General features: G+C 40.8%; 1 protein-coding gene across 5 annotated transcripts in view; it reads left to right on the forward strand.

Moving 5' to 3' along the window:
* clasp2 (cytoplasmic linker associated protein 2) overlaps positions 1 to 17,133 on the forward strand; it is a 69,671-nt gene that overhangs the window by 28,103 nt on the left and 24,435 nt on the right. For all 5 annotated transcript variants that reach the window (XM_026156561.1, XM_026156565.1, XM_026156562.1 and 2 more), the window contains 9 exons: positions 11,901 to 12,041; positions 15,197 to 15,270; positions 15,369 to 15,461; positions 15,584 to 15,729; positions 15,836 to 15,971; positions 16,049 to 16,119; positions 16,237 to 16,296; positions 16,456 to 16,533; positions 16,744 to 16,911. In XM_026156561.1, coding sequence (XP_026012346.1) covers positions 11,901 to 12,041; positions 15,197 to 15,270; positions 15,369 to 15,461; positions 15,584 to 15,729; positions 15,836 to 15,971; positions 16,049 to 16,119; positions 16,237 to 16,296; positions 16,456 to 16,533; positions 16,744 to 16,911 — 967 coding nt within the window. The remainder of the gene's footprint in view (positions 1 to 11,900; positions 12,042 to 15,196; positions 15,271 to 15,368; positions 15,462 to 15,583; positions 15,730 to 15,835; positions 15,972 to 16,048; positions 16,120 to 16,236; positions 16,297 to 16,455; positions 16,534 to 16,743; positions 16,912 to 17,133) is intronic.

Below are 17,133 nucleotides of genomic sequence, written 5' to 3' on the forward strand. Positions count from 1 at the left end.
CAACACATTTGGGAACCACTGATGTGTACAGACTGTTTAGTACTTTATAAATTATGAGAGCGATGAAGTTTCCAAGATTATGAATAGTATTTTACTGAAATGTTTTCTAAATCTCCACCAAATTGAGTTGACGTGTGGCTTTAAGCTGAGTTTGTGCTCCCTTTGAGGTCAGCTGGGTTTGCTGTTGGTGTCTGGCAGAGGTTGTCATTGGATGATATACCTTCAGGCTGTCCTGTCACTGTATCTGTCTACCGGCTACAGCAGGGAGTTGGTGCTTGACAGGCTGTTGCAGCTGGTTTACTTGGAGGGAGGCATAGGGAAATGTAATGTAAGGCTTTAGCTGCTGTCTTTGTGGGCCGAAGTGAGATGAAGGGAGTCTGACTTTTAAAATCCCACTTCCCCGGGGCTTGGAGCAAAGTTGTGATTTGGGTTTGTGATTGTGTAGTTGTTGTGATGAATTGTTAATGTTTTTAACTCTGCGTTGTTGTCATCTGTCATGTGCTTTTCCCTGAATGAAAGCAGCGATTGTTTCCAGACAGAATATTTATTCGTTTGGCACTCTCGCTTTCATTTAAACTGGCTGTGACAAAAAATAGCTGTGATTGGTTGTTTGGCTGTCAGGCAACTGATCATGTCCTGGGCATCAAAAAGGTTGTGGAGCAGTGAATGTCGGTGGGTGTTCAGCAGCCCAAACCTCTAAATTGTCAAACATGCTTAAAATAAAAGTGTGAATGTTAAATTTTGTACACAAGTTTAGCAGAGTTGTGCAAAAGTACTAAAAATGTATCAAACTACCTCCTGATGTCACATGTTTGGGGGGTGTTCTATGTCTTTCTTAATATCAAATTATTAAGAAAGGGATAAGTAAATTAAGCTTTTAGGTCAGTCTAAGTCTAGTATAAAATATCTGAAATCTTTCAAGAATATTGTGTTTAGTTGATTTAGTTTCTATAAGCTTGTCTGTCTACCTTCGGCTCAGGATGAGAGTCCGGGTTTGCAGTCAAGCCGTGCTCAAGTTTAGGTGCTTGGAGTCAGTTTTGGTTTGTGCCCTATAAAGGGATTTCTATATGGACCATAAATGTTATGGAAGTTAGTCATGCAGAGTGAAAAATGTCAAATTTGTCTACATTTAAAACTAAAAATTGTGCGTTTACATTAAGGGTGAATCACTGTGTGATTTATTTATTTTATTTAAATTTTTGAAAGAGGCCACGGCCATGAGAAAATAAAATGAGTCCAATAAGATTCATATTATTTTTATGGAATATAAGCAATCTTAATGTAGGGAATAGGAACTTCTTTCTATTTCTTTCCAGTATAGGTAAACTCAGGCAGAGTTTAGAGCCCCATACTGATTTCTGTGGGCTGGTTTAAACCTTTTGAGAAGAACCGCACGTCTCTGGTGCAGTCATTAAAGGTTAAAATCTCAGCCTTACTAAAATCATCTGTTTATGTTTTGGTTGTCACAGCCATCGTGCTGAACGGGTAAATACAAAATATGACATCTTCAGGTGGGTTGTGTCAAATAGTGACAGAGGAAAGGAGAGAGAAAGTGAAAGGGTCTCTGCTTTGTTTCTCTGAAACACATTTGCACACACATACTTCGGGGTATATGTCCTCTAATGCCCTGGCTGTCAGTCTGCATTAGAGCAGGGTGATATGGCCAAAAATATTTATCACGATATATATTTGAAAATTTGCGATAACGATATAACCGACGATATAATTGATGCGAGACAAAATACAACTCCACAACATTACTAGCGCAAAAAGACAACCTTCCATTTATTTTCACTTAAACAAGAAGCTGGTTTTTATGTACATTAAAGCTTTATAAAAATGTAACAGTGCAAATGCAAATTCCTTGCTGAAAGTTTAACCAAAAGGCATTTCCAGTAGAAATGGGCTGGCATATCCTGAGCATAACCACGTATAATATGGTTATATGGTTAAAAAGAGGTGCTTTGCAACATTAAACTGCAGTGTGCAGTACGCATTTTTCGGACCATAAGGTGCACGGGATTATAAGGCACATTAAGCGAAACAAAGCAGTCAGATAAATCAAACTTTATTAAACTCATTCTTCTTGCTTCCTCCACTTCTGTACCCTTGATTCATTAATGTTGAATTCTCTGCAGCTGCTCTATTCCCATGTTGTTGCAGTATATTAATGACTAACCTCGTATTGTGGATGGATTATCTCAGTTGTTCTCCTGACTGAAGTTTGGTCCGTTTACAGCATCCTGCCATGCGATTGCATTTGTCTCTAACTATGAAGAACCTTCACGTTGAAGGTTCTTCATGGTCCTTCACGTTGAAGGTTCTTCATGGTTAGAGACAAATGCAATCGCATGGCAGGATGCTGTAAACGGACCAAACTTCAGTCAGGAGAACAACTGAGATAATCCATTTATAACTTTTATAAGTGGAAAAGTGTTAGTGTTCATCCTCCAGCTTCACTGTTTATGTTATGCTAACATAGCTGTGTCGCTAGCGATCACGTAGCACATCATTATATACCAGCTAGCCCAACTTCAGTAACCCTACAAACGTCACTGCTGTTTAGTTTCCTGTCTTCATTTATGTTGGAAGTGATAGCAGAGCTGTACGTTTGATTTTTTTCAGAAATCTCTCAGTCAGAACATGCAATATCATGCTTAGGTAACTAGCGAAACTAGCGAGCTAACTTCCGCTAGCTTCCTGCTAACTTCTAACTCCGTTAAATGTAATAACTTTTGTTTTCATGGATGCCTGGAAGTTAAACTTTATAGTTACACCTGGTAAAGCAGCAATGCTGATCGTTTTATTAAAGATGAAAGAATTTAGAAAGTTTTTAACTCTAAGTGATGCTGCAGTGTTGTTTGACCTGAAGCATACGGAGTTTAGGACCTAGATTACTCCCAGATTTAAGAGCATCTTAGTCCGACAAATATGACAATAACAACGGCCGCTTGCATGTTCTGCAAAAAAATGTGCTTTGTTGTGTATCTGATGGACAAACACCAAACCAGTTCCACATCACGGAAGTTGCACCATTTTTACAAACCAATTCTGGTTCATCTGTTTCACTCAACAATCGGCCATGTGCGTATGAAAACAAAGGCACTGCGCATGCGCGTTTTACTCCCATTCTATCGCGATATTTCATTTTCCTATCGTTGCCTAACATTATACCGGTATTACCGTGAACGGTATAATATGGCCCAGCCCTAGTCTGCATTATGAATTGTCACAGTTATGGTTAGGGCATCTTAGATTGGAGGTGGCGATTGGGGTTACATATTACATATTTCTGTGGGTTAGGTGTTAGGTTTACTGAAATCACACATTGTTGCCTCTCGTGTTGCTTTCATAATGACAGAATTAAGAGTATGAAGTATTGAGAGTTTCAGCATCATCTTCCACATTTTATGTCAAATGTGTCATGTTGTTACTTTGTAATTGCTCTTAGATTAAATTTTGAGGTAGTTGCCCAATTTACGGATATTTCTATATTTGTATCTCTGTAATATCCCTAGTTGTGACTGCGTTTTTGCTCTATATACCCATTCTTCTTACCCTTTTTGCCACTCACTTGTTTTCTTGACAATCTGGACTTTTGCACTGACCGTATTTTCAAACTCCCTGAGTAAACATGAAGTGGAAGTAATTGCAGAGGCTTACCTCAGTGAACTTTAGCTACACGCCCTGCTGTTTGGCCTTGGCTGCTACCTCAAGTGTGTTTAAGCTTCTTTCTTTGTAATGCCTCAGCTACTACAGCTGGTCACGCCACAGTTGGCATTGTTTGTACTTTTCTGGGTGCATACCTTTCCTTGCCTAATGAGGCTGAAACAAACAGTAATTTTAATTTTCACTGCTTTTCATGATTAATGTTTTTTATGTAAATAGGGCTACATGATTATGACCAAGAAATTGCCCTAAATCTGAAGTGTTTTCACAGCAGATGATGGCCTGCTTCTCCAAACAAACCCTTTGCCTTCTACCTTAGTTTTTTTGTTTTTTTTCAGCAGTCTGTTATTTGTGGTCTGTTTTTGTTGTTGTTTTTAATGTCACTCGTTCATGCTGCATCCCAGAAACTTGAAGCTGTGCAGTGCAGGGAACAGCTGTGACTGACACGTGCAAGAACTTTATAGTATTTGATCTGGGGAGCGCTCAATTTCTTCGATTTGGTGTTCTACTGGAAAAGTGCACCAATTGTGGGAGTGCAGCCTTATTACGGTATTATTTAGCAGTAAATAAAAAGTGCCAGATACCTTGTTTTATCACAGTCTAAAACCAAAGGTCTTTGCTTTAGTGTTGTGTAGACTGTTAATCATTTAATCCCTTAGTTCAGTGATATGTTTATCATCTTCAAGACACTTGGCTGGGAGATCTTTGAAACCGTGAATGTAAAGTGTTTGTTTTTCCGTGTGTTTGAATAATGAAAATAATGGTTAGTTTCAGTTGGACTAACAAAAAAGACCTATGAGCATCATTCATACAGAGAAAAAATAATCTGAAACATGTTACAAAGATAAATAGAAGGGAAAGGGGTTAAAATAGTGCAATTGCCAAATCCTATGACTTGATAGTTTTGCATCATCAGCCAATACCTGTCTGTTTATCTTTAATTACATTAGGTTAGGTTAGTAATAGTTTAATGTGAAATGGGATAATCATGTCTCACTTCTGTCCTGCCTGTAGAGCCACCTTTACTTTCTCTTTATTGTGGAAATGTGAAAATAATTTGTTTCCATCTTGTAAAACCACTGCTGCTGTTCTGTTTGTGCCAAAGCTAACTCTTTTTTTTTTTTTTTTTTTTTGGAAATCACAAAATGTTTGAACTCTGCTCTTACATATTTTCCAGCTTCACAGGTAACAGGTGGTTGCATCTACCATTCTGTTAAATTTTTATGTACAGCAAAGATAAATGTGAGTCTTTTTGTCGAATAATGAAGTGTCTTTGGAGTGTGTTTTCTCACCACGTTCCTGCTTTCTTAATTCTTGTTTGACGCTTCACGTCTGCCACAGAATGGTGGTGAGTATGAGGTTTGTTTTTGTTTGTAAAGACTCCTCAACCTCTAAGTTAGGGACACAAGCTCAGACCATCTGCCAAAATACACACAGGCACACAAATGCCTTCGTACTTGCCCTTGCCCCACATCGCTTTCAGGCCAGCTCTTGGCGTTCTCTTTGAAGGGGTTTGAGGCAGCTGTTGCTGAGGATAGAGGGGAGGAGGGAGGGACGCGAGGAGGGCAGAGGATCGAGGGAGGGAGGGCAGAGGATCGAGGGAGGAAGCTGACAGAGATCTCTGGCAGTAGCCGAGTCACAGCGCTGTGCCTATCACTGCCTCTCCCTGATTCATCATGACAGAGAGAGATTGAACAAACGAGGGAGAAACAGAGGAGAAAACAAAGGCGAGAACAGAGGGACAGAAGTGAATACAGACCAAACCAGCGGATTTGACCCATAACGCTGTAACTATGGCATTTGGGGATGATGATAATGGTAGGTGTGTGTGTGTCTGTGTGTGTTTGTGCCCGGCTGTCCATGGTTGTGTGTTTAATCTCATCTGGCTGTGGATGCTGGCACTCACACAAAAGCTGCCCAGCATATGGTTTGAGATTGAAATCAGCTTAAACTCATTGCACTTTCACCCCAAGTGCTTTGGTGTGTGTGTGTGCATGTGCTTCCATGCGAGGGGAAAACTGGGGTGTCCTCAAATGCTTCCATGATGCTGCATTTATTACAATCGTGCGCATCTGCAAGAGCAATGGTCTACCCAATCTGAGCTGTTTAAAATTTTGAGAGATGCTTATAGTTTTGTAGCTTGTTGCTTGAGGTCATAGTTGCACCGCACCGTATCCACCCAATCCAATTTTCTTGCAGCTTCCTCTCCCCACTGTGCTCTTCAAGTCTAGTGTGGCTTTACTCAAGTAGCCACTCAGTCTCTGCTTTTCTGTCCTCTCTCTTAAACTCTTTCTTTTGTAGTAATATCAGGTCAAGTGTTCTTCTGTGTTAACACCCCAGCTCTCAATCTCCAGGCTTACTGGTGAAGCCTTTCACTTACTTGTAGTTATGTGAAAATAGTGCAAATGTGCTTGGATTTGAAAAGTAATCATTACAACAGTAAGGTCCATTGTAGAGCTTTGCAAATGTGGGGTTCTTCTACTTTAGGTAGCTAAATTTTTTTGCGAGAACAACAAAAAAAATGTTTACATGATGTTGAAATGAGGTTACTTTGTGTTGTTTAGTAGGTCGGTATGCAGAGCCCCCCAAAAATCTGTCTCCCTCCCTTTTGTTTCCCACATTGTGTATGGGTTAGTTAGTAGTTTTTGTCTTCATCATGCCAAAGATTTTCCCAACCCGAATGGAATTACAAAACGCTTCTCTTCAAAGCAGTTTAGTTTCTGGTAACAAAGAAACTCATCATCACAGCAACACACCGGTAGTTTCAGGTTACATACCCTTGTGTCATGTTGTGCCCCAAATTGCACAACATGAGAAGAAATCTTACCAGTGGCTTTGTGTTATAGGGTTCCTGTTTTGAAGCGAATGAAAAGAAGTTGTTGAGAAAAGTCAAAATTTCACATAAGCAAAGAGGGGATATCGATCATGACTAACAGGCCTTTGTTCATTCATTAGTAAACATGTGAATTGAGGTTTTTTCTGATGTTGGTTCTTGGGAAAGTAAAGCATGTCATTGCCCATGGTGCTGTGCTCGGCTCTTATTTAATGACATTTGGCCCTGTGCACAGACACACACACACAGGAAGAGCAATGATATTCAGTGCCCCAAACTGACCATCAGTAGCAGCTTTCTCTGCTTGCATAGTACTTCAGTGTTGACAGGGAGTGACACACACATACTCACAGACTCTCTTTCTCACACACACACACACACACACACACACACACACACACACACACACACACACACACACACACACACACGCAGACATGCTCATTCTGCTTCAGTGCATCACAGTCTCTGCAAAGGGAATCATGACCCTGTTTCCAAGCTACTCTGATTGTCATGGCAAAGCTTTCCTCTGAATATTATGGCTTATCCCTCTCCCCGACTTGGAATTGGGACTCAAATTATACCTGTGTGTGTCTGAGTGTCTGTGTATATGTGTCTTCTTTTAATGAGATCATTTTCTCTGAGCTGGGCTGGAAATGGAGCAGCCTGTCTCCTATTAGAGAATCCAAGCTTAAACCTCAAACGTGTCTCTTTATTTTCCTTTGCTCCCCTTTCGCTCAGTCATTCTCTGTCCCAGATTGGTTTCAAGTGAAGCATTTGACCCTCTTATGTTACCAAACTGATGGCTACAATTAAATATATGGTTAGTATGTATAAAAAAAACTTCGAGTGTCATTCTATGGAAGCAAAGGAAGTTATTTTCTTTTTATTTGCACTTTCCATTGTATGTATTTTTCTAGTATTATCCCATTTTGCATCTAAATCACTGTATGTTCAGTGGTTTATCTTTTCACTTAACATGTCTGTAGGATTGGCTGTTTGTTTTTTATTAGTCTTTTTTTTATATACGTACTTCTGCTCGTTTATTTTGGAGCTGAAAGTTTTTAGCAGCTTTTGTCTCAGACACCACGGTGCTGCTCGTGTTCTTCTTTCCAGTTGTCATCACTCTCATATGAGTGATCGTGCAGTGTCAAGATATTTTGTGTCATCTTCTATGTGGGACTCTGCATGCTGTCACATGGGCCTGAGCAGGAATATGCGACATTGCCTGTACACAAACACAATCTGTTAGCGAGGTAGAGCAAAGTTTGCATAGAGCAATGTGACACTAAAGCTAAATGAAGCTTTACGTGGGCTTTTGGCTCTAGTGTGCACCAGTATTGCAGACCGTTCCACTGTTATATGGATACCTATATCTGATGTAAAAACATTCACAAACTTCATCTCAGGTGAATCAATTAATAGGCTTTCTGAAGATTTGGTGTGACTGCCTTTTTAAAATGTTATTTTTGGTGCATATGCATAAAAAAAATGCTCTGTCCTTCTCTGATTAGCAGGGTGTTGTATCCTGCTTCCTTTTAGGTGGTTTGCTGATGTTTGAACCACAGAATAATTTGGTTAGAGCAGAGTCAGTGCTGCCATCATGTGGTCAAAAGCCCCCCAAATTTTGCTGGAAGACTTAAGATTAGCTCTCTGTCTCGGCTAGACTTTCTCTCATCTTTTTTTCTTTAGACAGGGACAAGTAAACAGGGGAGCACTCCTTTATGTCTAATCATGTTTATTTTTTGGCTTGTAACACACATTAACGACTGGGAAATTGCTGCTTTGATGCATGCTTCTGTAGAGGTGTTTTAATATCTCTGTACTTTAGGATTTCTTGATTTTCTCTGGGCGGTTACCACATTGCAGCTGGTTGTCCGCTCTTCTCTTTTTATTCCAGGTTTGTTTTTTTTGTTGGTTTTTTTTAACTCTTCTCTCCACATGGAGAGAGGAGGGGCGCTTGGCCTGGAGTTTCCATGGTAACGCTGCCTGGTACATGGTGTGGCTGATGTCTCTCACTGTGTTTAAGTATGCTGTGATTGTTTCTGTGTACTGATATGTAACTAGCAGGTAGTAAATTAATAAACAGTAAACCCAACTGTTGATTAAACCAAATTGGGGATATAGTGAACCCCCACCCCCGCCTTTGCTGCTCAATTCGTTTGAAGCTGGTCTGCACAGGTCGTCATGGCAACAGCATGTGTGCAGTCTGTTCTGTGGAGGAGATTCACGCTCTCCATCTCTCCCTCTCAGTCTCCCTCCTCCCTCTTCTCTCTGGTGTCTTTGCTCTGCCCTTCACCCAGTGACATTTACCCCCGTGGGGTCTGACTAGACAAAAGCAGGAGCTGATAATCAATGCTAAGACCCGTGATGCATGTCGTAGTACTGCTATAATGTAATGCAGCCGTGGGTTTTATTACCAATTAAAATTCACTTATGATGCATGCTTTTATAATTCAGTGCAATTATAAACATCACTATATTCTTGCATTTCTTCTGCAGTCAGTGAGAACTAGCATACATTTCAAGCAATAAATTGCACAGAAATGCCAAAGGTAGCAAAAATGATAGAAATTTTAAATCATAAATACAAATTCAGATTTAATTCATTATTCTTGTTATTTGTCAAAAGGTTCAGTAAACATTGCAGTTTAAATGATAATAATAATATATTTTTATTTTTTGCTTAAAACAACTTTGGTCTCTGTAGCTAATTTCCCCTCTGACAGCTGAAAGCTGTTGTATAAAGCCTTCTAATGCATCATTACAGTGATAGGTGGTGTTTATTTTTCTTGTTGCTCGAAAAGATGCTACAAGGATGTTTATGTGCTCCATGCAGAAAATGTACTTTTTCACTTTGCATTTTTACTTTGCTCATTTTGGCAAAAGGAAAAAGTAATTTATTCAGTATCACAATGATTATGGCTAGGTAGCCAGAACGATTGTTGCTAATAAGGCCCCAGTTCTACACTTCAAAAATGGTAAGGTGGTTTTGAAGGTGTCAAAATGTTAATTCTTTTTTATACATACATAGAACACTAGAAAACGTCATGCATATGCACACAAAATGAGTCAGGTGCAGAGCCAAAAAAAAGCCAACTGCAAATGTCAAAACAATAAATGAATAAAAATAAATCTACAGCTTGCACTCTGTGGGGCTCCAGGTTTATCTGTTTATCTATTTAGAGCATGCTACAATAAATTAGTAAAACTGCACCACTGTGTGCAAGCTGTGTTTGTTTTTTTAATATTTCTTTTTTTATATGGATCCTGTGATTTCAGCAGATTTAGTTGAACCTGCAGCTTCTCGCCTCATACTATGAGGATTACCGTGTAGAGCTCTCACTGAGAGTAAGTGGCTGCTTTTGTCAAGTGGAAAATCAAAAGTTTTCTCTAACACGATGTCTCAAAAAAACAGATGTACTTTTATGTGTGCGTGCTTTGTAAAGCTAAAATCGCCCCGTTAGCAAAGTAATTATGAAGATGCTGCAACCGTAATAGATAATTTTAAAATTGTGTTTATTTAGTACTCAAGTTTAAAAAAGTCAAACTCAAAAACATCTCTGTCTACAGGCTCTGTTAACTGCTCTGTGGGTGTATGTTTGTGTGGGAGGGTCAAGGCCTCAGATGGAGGGGTGTGGTTCACCCTTTGTACCCCCCTTGTCAACACTCTCTTTTAATCATTGTTCCATTATCCTTTGTTCCTTTGTGCATGTGGAGAAACAGAAATATAGCAACAGAAAGTGTGTTCAGAGGTTGTTGTTGTTGATGTGTGTGAGGGTGAGAAAGAGAGAGGGGGGGGATGCTAGAAGATAGCATTTGTGCTGTCTGGTGGTTGTAATGAGTTTAGGTTAGCTGGTCTGGCAGTGACATAGAGAAGCCCTGTTAATATTCCTGGGGTGTCTGTGTGTGTCTCCCTTTCTCTCCCATCACGCACACGCATTCATCCTCCTGCCTCCACACTGGCTGCAACAACATGATGTCACCTCCCGCCTGATTGGCTGTGAGGCTGCTAAGAGAAGGAGGAGAGAGGCTGGGAGAGGGAGGGATAGGAGAGGGAGAGGAGTGAAAGAAAATGCCGGCACTTGTATGGGTGGAGGGGTTTTCGGACAGCGATGTAAGGGGTGTGTGCGTGCGCAGCCTTAGACACCTCACATAAAGTATATGTGAGGTGTGTGTGTATGTGTGTGCGTGTGGTGTGCACGTACCTGTTTTGGGGTACAGTTTGGAGAAGAGGTGAGGGACCCCAACACCACGCCCTCCCAGAAGCATGAGGCGACTTATCTGCCAACGCATCTGTGACTGTGAGTGGAAGGATGAACCTGGGTGTGCTGGACTGTGTGTTTGTGTGTCAAAGACTGTGCGTAAATGTCAGTTCATGGCTGTTGATGTGTGTCTGTACACGTCCACTTAACATTTATCTAGCTTGAAAAAATCGTCTGTCCATAACATTGGAGAATGAGGCTCATACGTACACATTCATGCTTGTCACTCATTTTGCATGTCGACTGCGTGTGTCTCTGTGTGCATGTAAATAACTTGATGTATGAGTCAAGGTGTAGGGTGGTGGCTTTGGCGCATTTCTCCATAGCTGGTTGTCAGAGCGACTGGAGCGCAACTACATTCCTATGCCAACAGTTTGATCTTCACAGTCAACTTGTGTGCGTGTGTGTGTGCACGCGTGTGTCTGCCCTCACATATTGTTGCAAATGCTGCAGCATCGTTTCAGACATTCTCAAGTTTCATGCAAGCTGGACAGCTAGCATAGTTTGTGCTAGCATGCAGATTGAGGGTTTGGGCTCTGGAGAGTTCTGTCAGTCACTGGTGGTGTAGAGGTTGGACATCTTGAAGATTTGGCTTCGTTCCTCCTTTGAAGTGATCGTATAGGTCTGAGGGTTTGCTTTTTTATTTCTCCCACTGAGTGTGGTTTTTGTAATTGGTATTGATTTAGTGATTCCTGACTTAGCTTTCGGTAGGCTACATCCTCTTTGTGCTTCTAACCATTACTTTTCCCTCTACCATGCATTGTCTTCCAGTGGCCTTAACCTCTGTATACTTAACATTTAAGTGACAAATAAAAGCCAACGTTATGTGAAATGTTTTAAAGGTTTCAACAAATAAAAATGTTAGTCTAGATTTTTAGAAATTGGGATTCAGTATATTTGCTTCTGAAAGCGGATGCAGACTTTTCTGTTTTTGTTTTTAAGGTAATCTTATTGACTATATACATGTTTATTAGTAAATTATTTTATTGCATGTTGTGAAAGCAAATAAAACAATTGTTTAATTTTTTTAGGCTGTTTGTTTTGTGTTTTTCAAGGTAATGTTGTAAAGCCTTTGCAACTGTATTTACACACAGGTTGGATGCTAACGCTACACATTGTCTTCCGCCTTACAGATCGTAGTTTTGATGATGACGACAGTGTGGATGGAAGTCGCTCTTCCTCGGCCCAAGCTGCCTTCAAGGTTCCCAAAGTTCCCAAAAAGCCTGCAGAGTCGTCCGCTGCTCGCAGGCCCAGCGCTACTGGTGGCAAGCTAGGTACGTAAATTAATTGACATTTACACACACAGTGGATAGGACAGTGTGAGAAACAACTTATGAGCCAAAGCTTATTACATTGTCTGGCATATCATGATAGCGACATGGGCAGTGGGCCAGTGGGTGAAAGTCTCAGGATGAACTGTGACTTATACTCTCTGCTCAGATGCAAGGAAATCCCTTTTGTTAAAGTTGAAAGTCTGCAAATCAAGCAGTTTAAATTCAAAATCTACTTTGGCTGTGTACAGGAGCAAACTGTTGGATCTAACTGTGATCCACCCTCCTTATAACTATATATAAGCACTGAGACATACAGCTACTTATACCTCTCTTTGCAGTTAAGGTGCAAGGAGAAACATTCACTCTCTGGTCTGTGTTCCTTCACTGGGAGATATTTGTGTAATATCATGTATTATAAACCTAATATAGAACATTTTTCTTTCTCTTAGATGTGGGTTTGATATCATTTAATAACTACTGACTGGTGTTATGAGTATTATTACTTGTAGTCCCCCACAATTAGACCCTGTCATTGTTGTTTGGCGCCTTAATTACATTTTTTTGATTAATTCAGACAAGATGTTTTCATCTTCTTAATAAATTTTAATCTGTATTTTGTGAGCTGTGAAATGAGCACGGTCCACATATGCGTTCCCTCTTAGCTTTGGTGTTACAGTATATAAAACAATGTAAATAACGAATTTTACTTCTTGTCTGAGGGGGGAAAATGACCTTTACTGTCCTCATAATTCATTGTTGGTCAATTTTAGTTTGTTTTGGATGCCTGATTGGATGTAGACTGTCAGTAAAGGTATAGAATTGTTGTTAACAGGATAAGGACAGTGACTTTGACAGCTATTACAAGAAGCAAAAGACATGAGTAAGCATGCCACAGGGTGCAGTAAGAGACACCCCTGTATGTCCTCTGAAATCTGTCTCTCCTCTCTGATTTGTCTCATATCTGTAGTTTACTCAGACCTTCAGATGATCTGCTTTTTGAAATGATTTGAATCCTTCTCTGCTGCCTCCTGTTCTGTCAGCTCTCCGTTCTGGTGCGGCTGGTTGGAGTGTTATATTTGGGCCCTGTTTGCATGTATCGATTTTTCCCGTCGTTTATTATTTCAGTAGGAAGCTTTTATGAACATGCTGCCTGTTGCTCTATCTGTGTCACACACAGGCGCACACATCCACACATACACTGGTAGTCTGAATGCATTGCTCTGCTGCATGGAAAAACAAGATTGTGATCTCTTCCCTCTTAGATCATTCCAGCCTTATTGATTATGGATTGACTGCGAGAAGCTAAATAAAGTGCATTACAAGTATTTTTTGCACACACAGGGCTACAGCTCAAAAACCTTGTTAAGTTCAATGCAGTAGGGAGGAAGAGGCCTATCGTGACTTTTGGCTCAAATTTGCGATTTTCTCACACAGAAGTTGTGGCATCAGCAACACGTTAGCAGAGCAGTGGCAGCTCTGGTAGTTGGCACAGCAGCAAGCAACAAGACTTCTGCGTTTTGAAAGCCTTAGCACACTGATCACTTTAGTGCTGCAATGACGCAGGGTCATTTCATGAAAGACCAGGCACCCAATCCCCAAATCTAAGTGTTTCAACAAGCCAAAATTGTTCAGAATGTTGAGTATCAGTATCGCACTTTGAAAAACTCAAGCATGTCTGTGACGTAGAGTAACAGAAGCAATAATCCAACAGAGAAGTGTTTTCTGATTATAGTTACCGTTTGAGGAATGACCCTGGATAGAAACACACATTAATTAAAACAGAATCGTATCTGTTCTCAACATGAGACCCAGTGAGTGATTAAAGCAACTGAAGCACTTTCGATGAAAACACATCTCAGTCGGGAGCATTTCTGGTGCTTTGCTTTTCCGTTTATCCATTTTTATGGGAATCTGTCAATTTTTGTGTGAATTTGGATTTAGACGGCAGTACGCCCACACACACTCGCACACCACGAAAGCAACACTCAGACAGAAAGAAGAAAGATGGTGTGATAGTAAGTTGCAGTATTAGATAAATCCTGTATCAGTAAAGAACAGGCGTCTCATTCTTGGTTCTGTAAAAGGTCAAGATGGCTGCTTTAAGTCAAGCCTTCAATCAAAGCGGCACCTTTTTTTTTAAAAAAAATACTCATATTTCCACATTATGATCTCCCAGGTCTGTTTACACAAATGACAATATGCTTTATTGCTTCTATAACTGCTCACTCTGACAGCATGCCCTGCAATAAAACTAATTGGAAATGGTGTTGGTGTTCTGGTAGGTGGCTTTCATGATCAGGCTGCATCCGTGACAGACAGGGGATATTGGCTAGAGCTAGCCAGCCGGCTGCATCAATTTTTCCAAGATCTCTAAGGGCCATGTAGAGTTTTGACATAACATGTCGTTGTGGTGCAGCTTGATATCCAAGCCAGCCCGGAGGAAAAGAGGAAGATATGCTTTTCTACCTTCCTTTTCCCATGTTTGTGCTCCATGATTGGCTAGCCTGAGTAGCAGCTCTAATCTCATGGTTTTCATATTCTTTTCCAGCATTACTCTCAGCTCCTTCCTTGGCTCTTTTTCCTTTTGTCTCTTCCTCCCTTGTCTGTTATTTCTGACTTGTCCCTGCCTCCCCACTGTAGGAGTTATAGGAGGTGTGGTCCACACCCCCGAGAGAGAGATGATTTACATTCCCATTACTGCCAGGAAGTCCATTAGAAACAGAGTCTGCTCACAGTGTGGGGTGTGTGTGTGTGTGTGTGTGTGTGTGTGTGTGTGTGTGTGTGTGTGTGTGTGTGTGTGTGTGTGTGATTGTAAGAGTAGCTGTTTGTTTTTTTTTAGTTTAAGCAGAATCACAAAACCTGCCAGTCCAGAACCTTTTGAATCCCTACACTAATCATCAATCCATTAGTTGTATCAGTTTCTACTAACTGTGGGTGTTTTAAAGGGGAAAAAAAAAAAAACAGAAAAAAGACCTAGTGACTAGGCGTGGGAGTTTCTAGTATTTCTTCTGCGTGTCCCTCCATCCATTATTTCCAAGGTGTTTTTGGCCTTAGGGTTGTGGACTCATGGATGATTAAATATGGATGTATTATAATTTAAATGAACACACACTTGCATTTTAATCAACTCTGTTCTGATTTTCTTTTCTTCCCAGTGTCCAAGGAAAGTGCGGGGGCAGTTGATGAAGAGGATTTCATAAAAGCCTTTACAGATGTCCCTACTGTCCAGGTACAAACTCACACAAAATATAATAAAATGCATCCACCCATTAATTTCATCATTTACTAATACAGGCATTTAAAAACCAGATTGTCATTGTGTTGCAGATCTACTCAACAAGAGATCTTGATGACAACCTGAATAAGATCCGTGAGATTTGCTCTGATGACAAACACGACTGGGACCAGAGAGCCAACGCTGTCAGTAAATCCAGTACCAAGTTTCAGAAAATAATTTTGAAGTTAGGTCAGTAAAATGTAATGAATAATATATGTTATTGTTTGTTTTCCCTCTTTCTTTTTTTTTTTAACCTCTTTAACAGCTTAAGAAGATTCGCTCCCTGCTAGTGGCAGGCGCGGCCAGCTACGACTGCTTCTACCAGCACCTACGACTACTAGATGGAGCTTTCAAACTGTCCGCTAAAGACCTGCGCTCACAAGTGGTCCGAGAGGCCTGTATCACTGTGGCGTGAGTGTTGAGAAATATATATAGCAAACACAATCGCACTGCAGCACGAGCTTGAAGGCTCGTGTTTGGTTTCATCATCTGAGCATTCTCCGGTGTCTCCTTACAGCCACCTCTCATCAGTGCTGGGGAATAAATTTGACCACGGAGCGGAAGCCATCGTTCCCGTCCTGTTTAACCTCATTCCCAACTGTGCCAAAGTCATGGCCACCTCTGGTGTCTCTGCTATCCGAATCATCATACGGGTGAGTTTTATAAACACGTAATTAAATCAGTACTTTTGCGGTGTACTTTTGCTCAGTGCTGCTTGTCCTCTCTGCAGCACACCCACGTTCCTAGACTCATCCCCCTGATAACCAGTAACTGCACATCCAAGTCTGTAGCAGTAAGAAGGTGAGATTAGCAAAGGCCCTCATGTCAACACCACAATAAGAAGCTTAGCACCAGCTGAACATAAAATACATTTGGAGATGTTGTTATGTGACATTGTTTTTCGTGTGTTTTCTTTAGGCGCTGTTATGATTTCTTGGACCTTCTGCTACAGGAATGGCAGACCCACTCACTAGAAAGGTGAGCACTCATCAGTTTTTCAGAGGAAAGCTGTGATGGTCATACTGACTTCATAAATGCAAAAGCATCGCAGTGTCGGATTCCTATTAATGTGCTTTCCAGATGTGTTTCAGACTGGCTGGTTCACTCTTTGTGCGTCCGTTTGTGTTATTGTTTCAGACACACTGCAGTCCTGGTTGAGAGCATCAAAAAAGGACTTCGAGATGCCGACTCAGAGGCCAGAGTGGAGGCTCGCAAGTAAGACAGACATACCGAAAAACACATTATGTGGGGAGAAAAATGGTGGTAAATTCCTCACCACCCTCTTTTTCCTTTATGAATCCCCCAGATTCTTCACTTTTGCTCCATCCACCCCCCTTCATAAACCAACTTTTATCCTCCCTCGTACATTTCTCTTTTTGTCTTCATCTCTGCCTCTGTTTTCGTCTGCTCTTCTGTCTCTTTCAGGACTTACTGGGGTCTGAGGAACCATTTTCCAGCAGAAGCTGAAGCTCTTTACAACTCCTTAGAGCCTTCATACCAAAGGACCCTCCAGTCCTGCCTGAAGAGCTCTGGCAGCGTGGCCTCACTTCCCCAGAGTGACCGCTCCTCATCTTCATCTCAAGAGAGCCTCAAGTAATGAACGCACTGCACCATCCCTCCATAGATAACTTCAGTCCTGCATGTTTACTTTAAGTCTTCTTTTAATGATGACACTGATTATAGAAGTGATTTTGACTTTGATTTCCTATCTTACACATCTTTGTCAGATACATAGATGACATCTTTCTGACATCTGTCACACATACGCTTATTTTTCCTCTACTTATTTTTATCTTATCTGTCTTTAATCCTGAA

The sequence above is a fragment of the Astatotilapia calliptera genome, chromosome 22 (genome assembly GCF_900246225.1).
Source record: "Astatotilapia calliptera chromosome 22, fAstCal1.2, whole genome shotgun sequence".
Taxonomy (NCBI): domain Eukaryota; kingdom Metazoa; phylum Chordata; class Actinopteri; order Cichliformes; family Cichlidae; genus Astatotilapia; species Astatotilapia calliptera.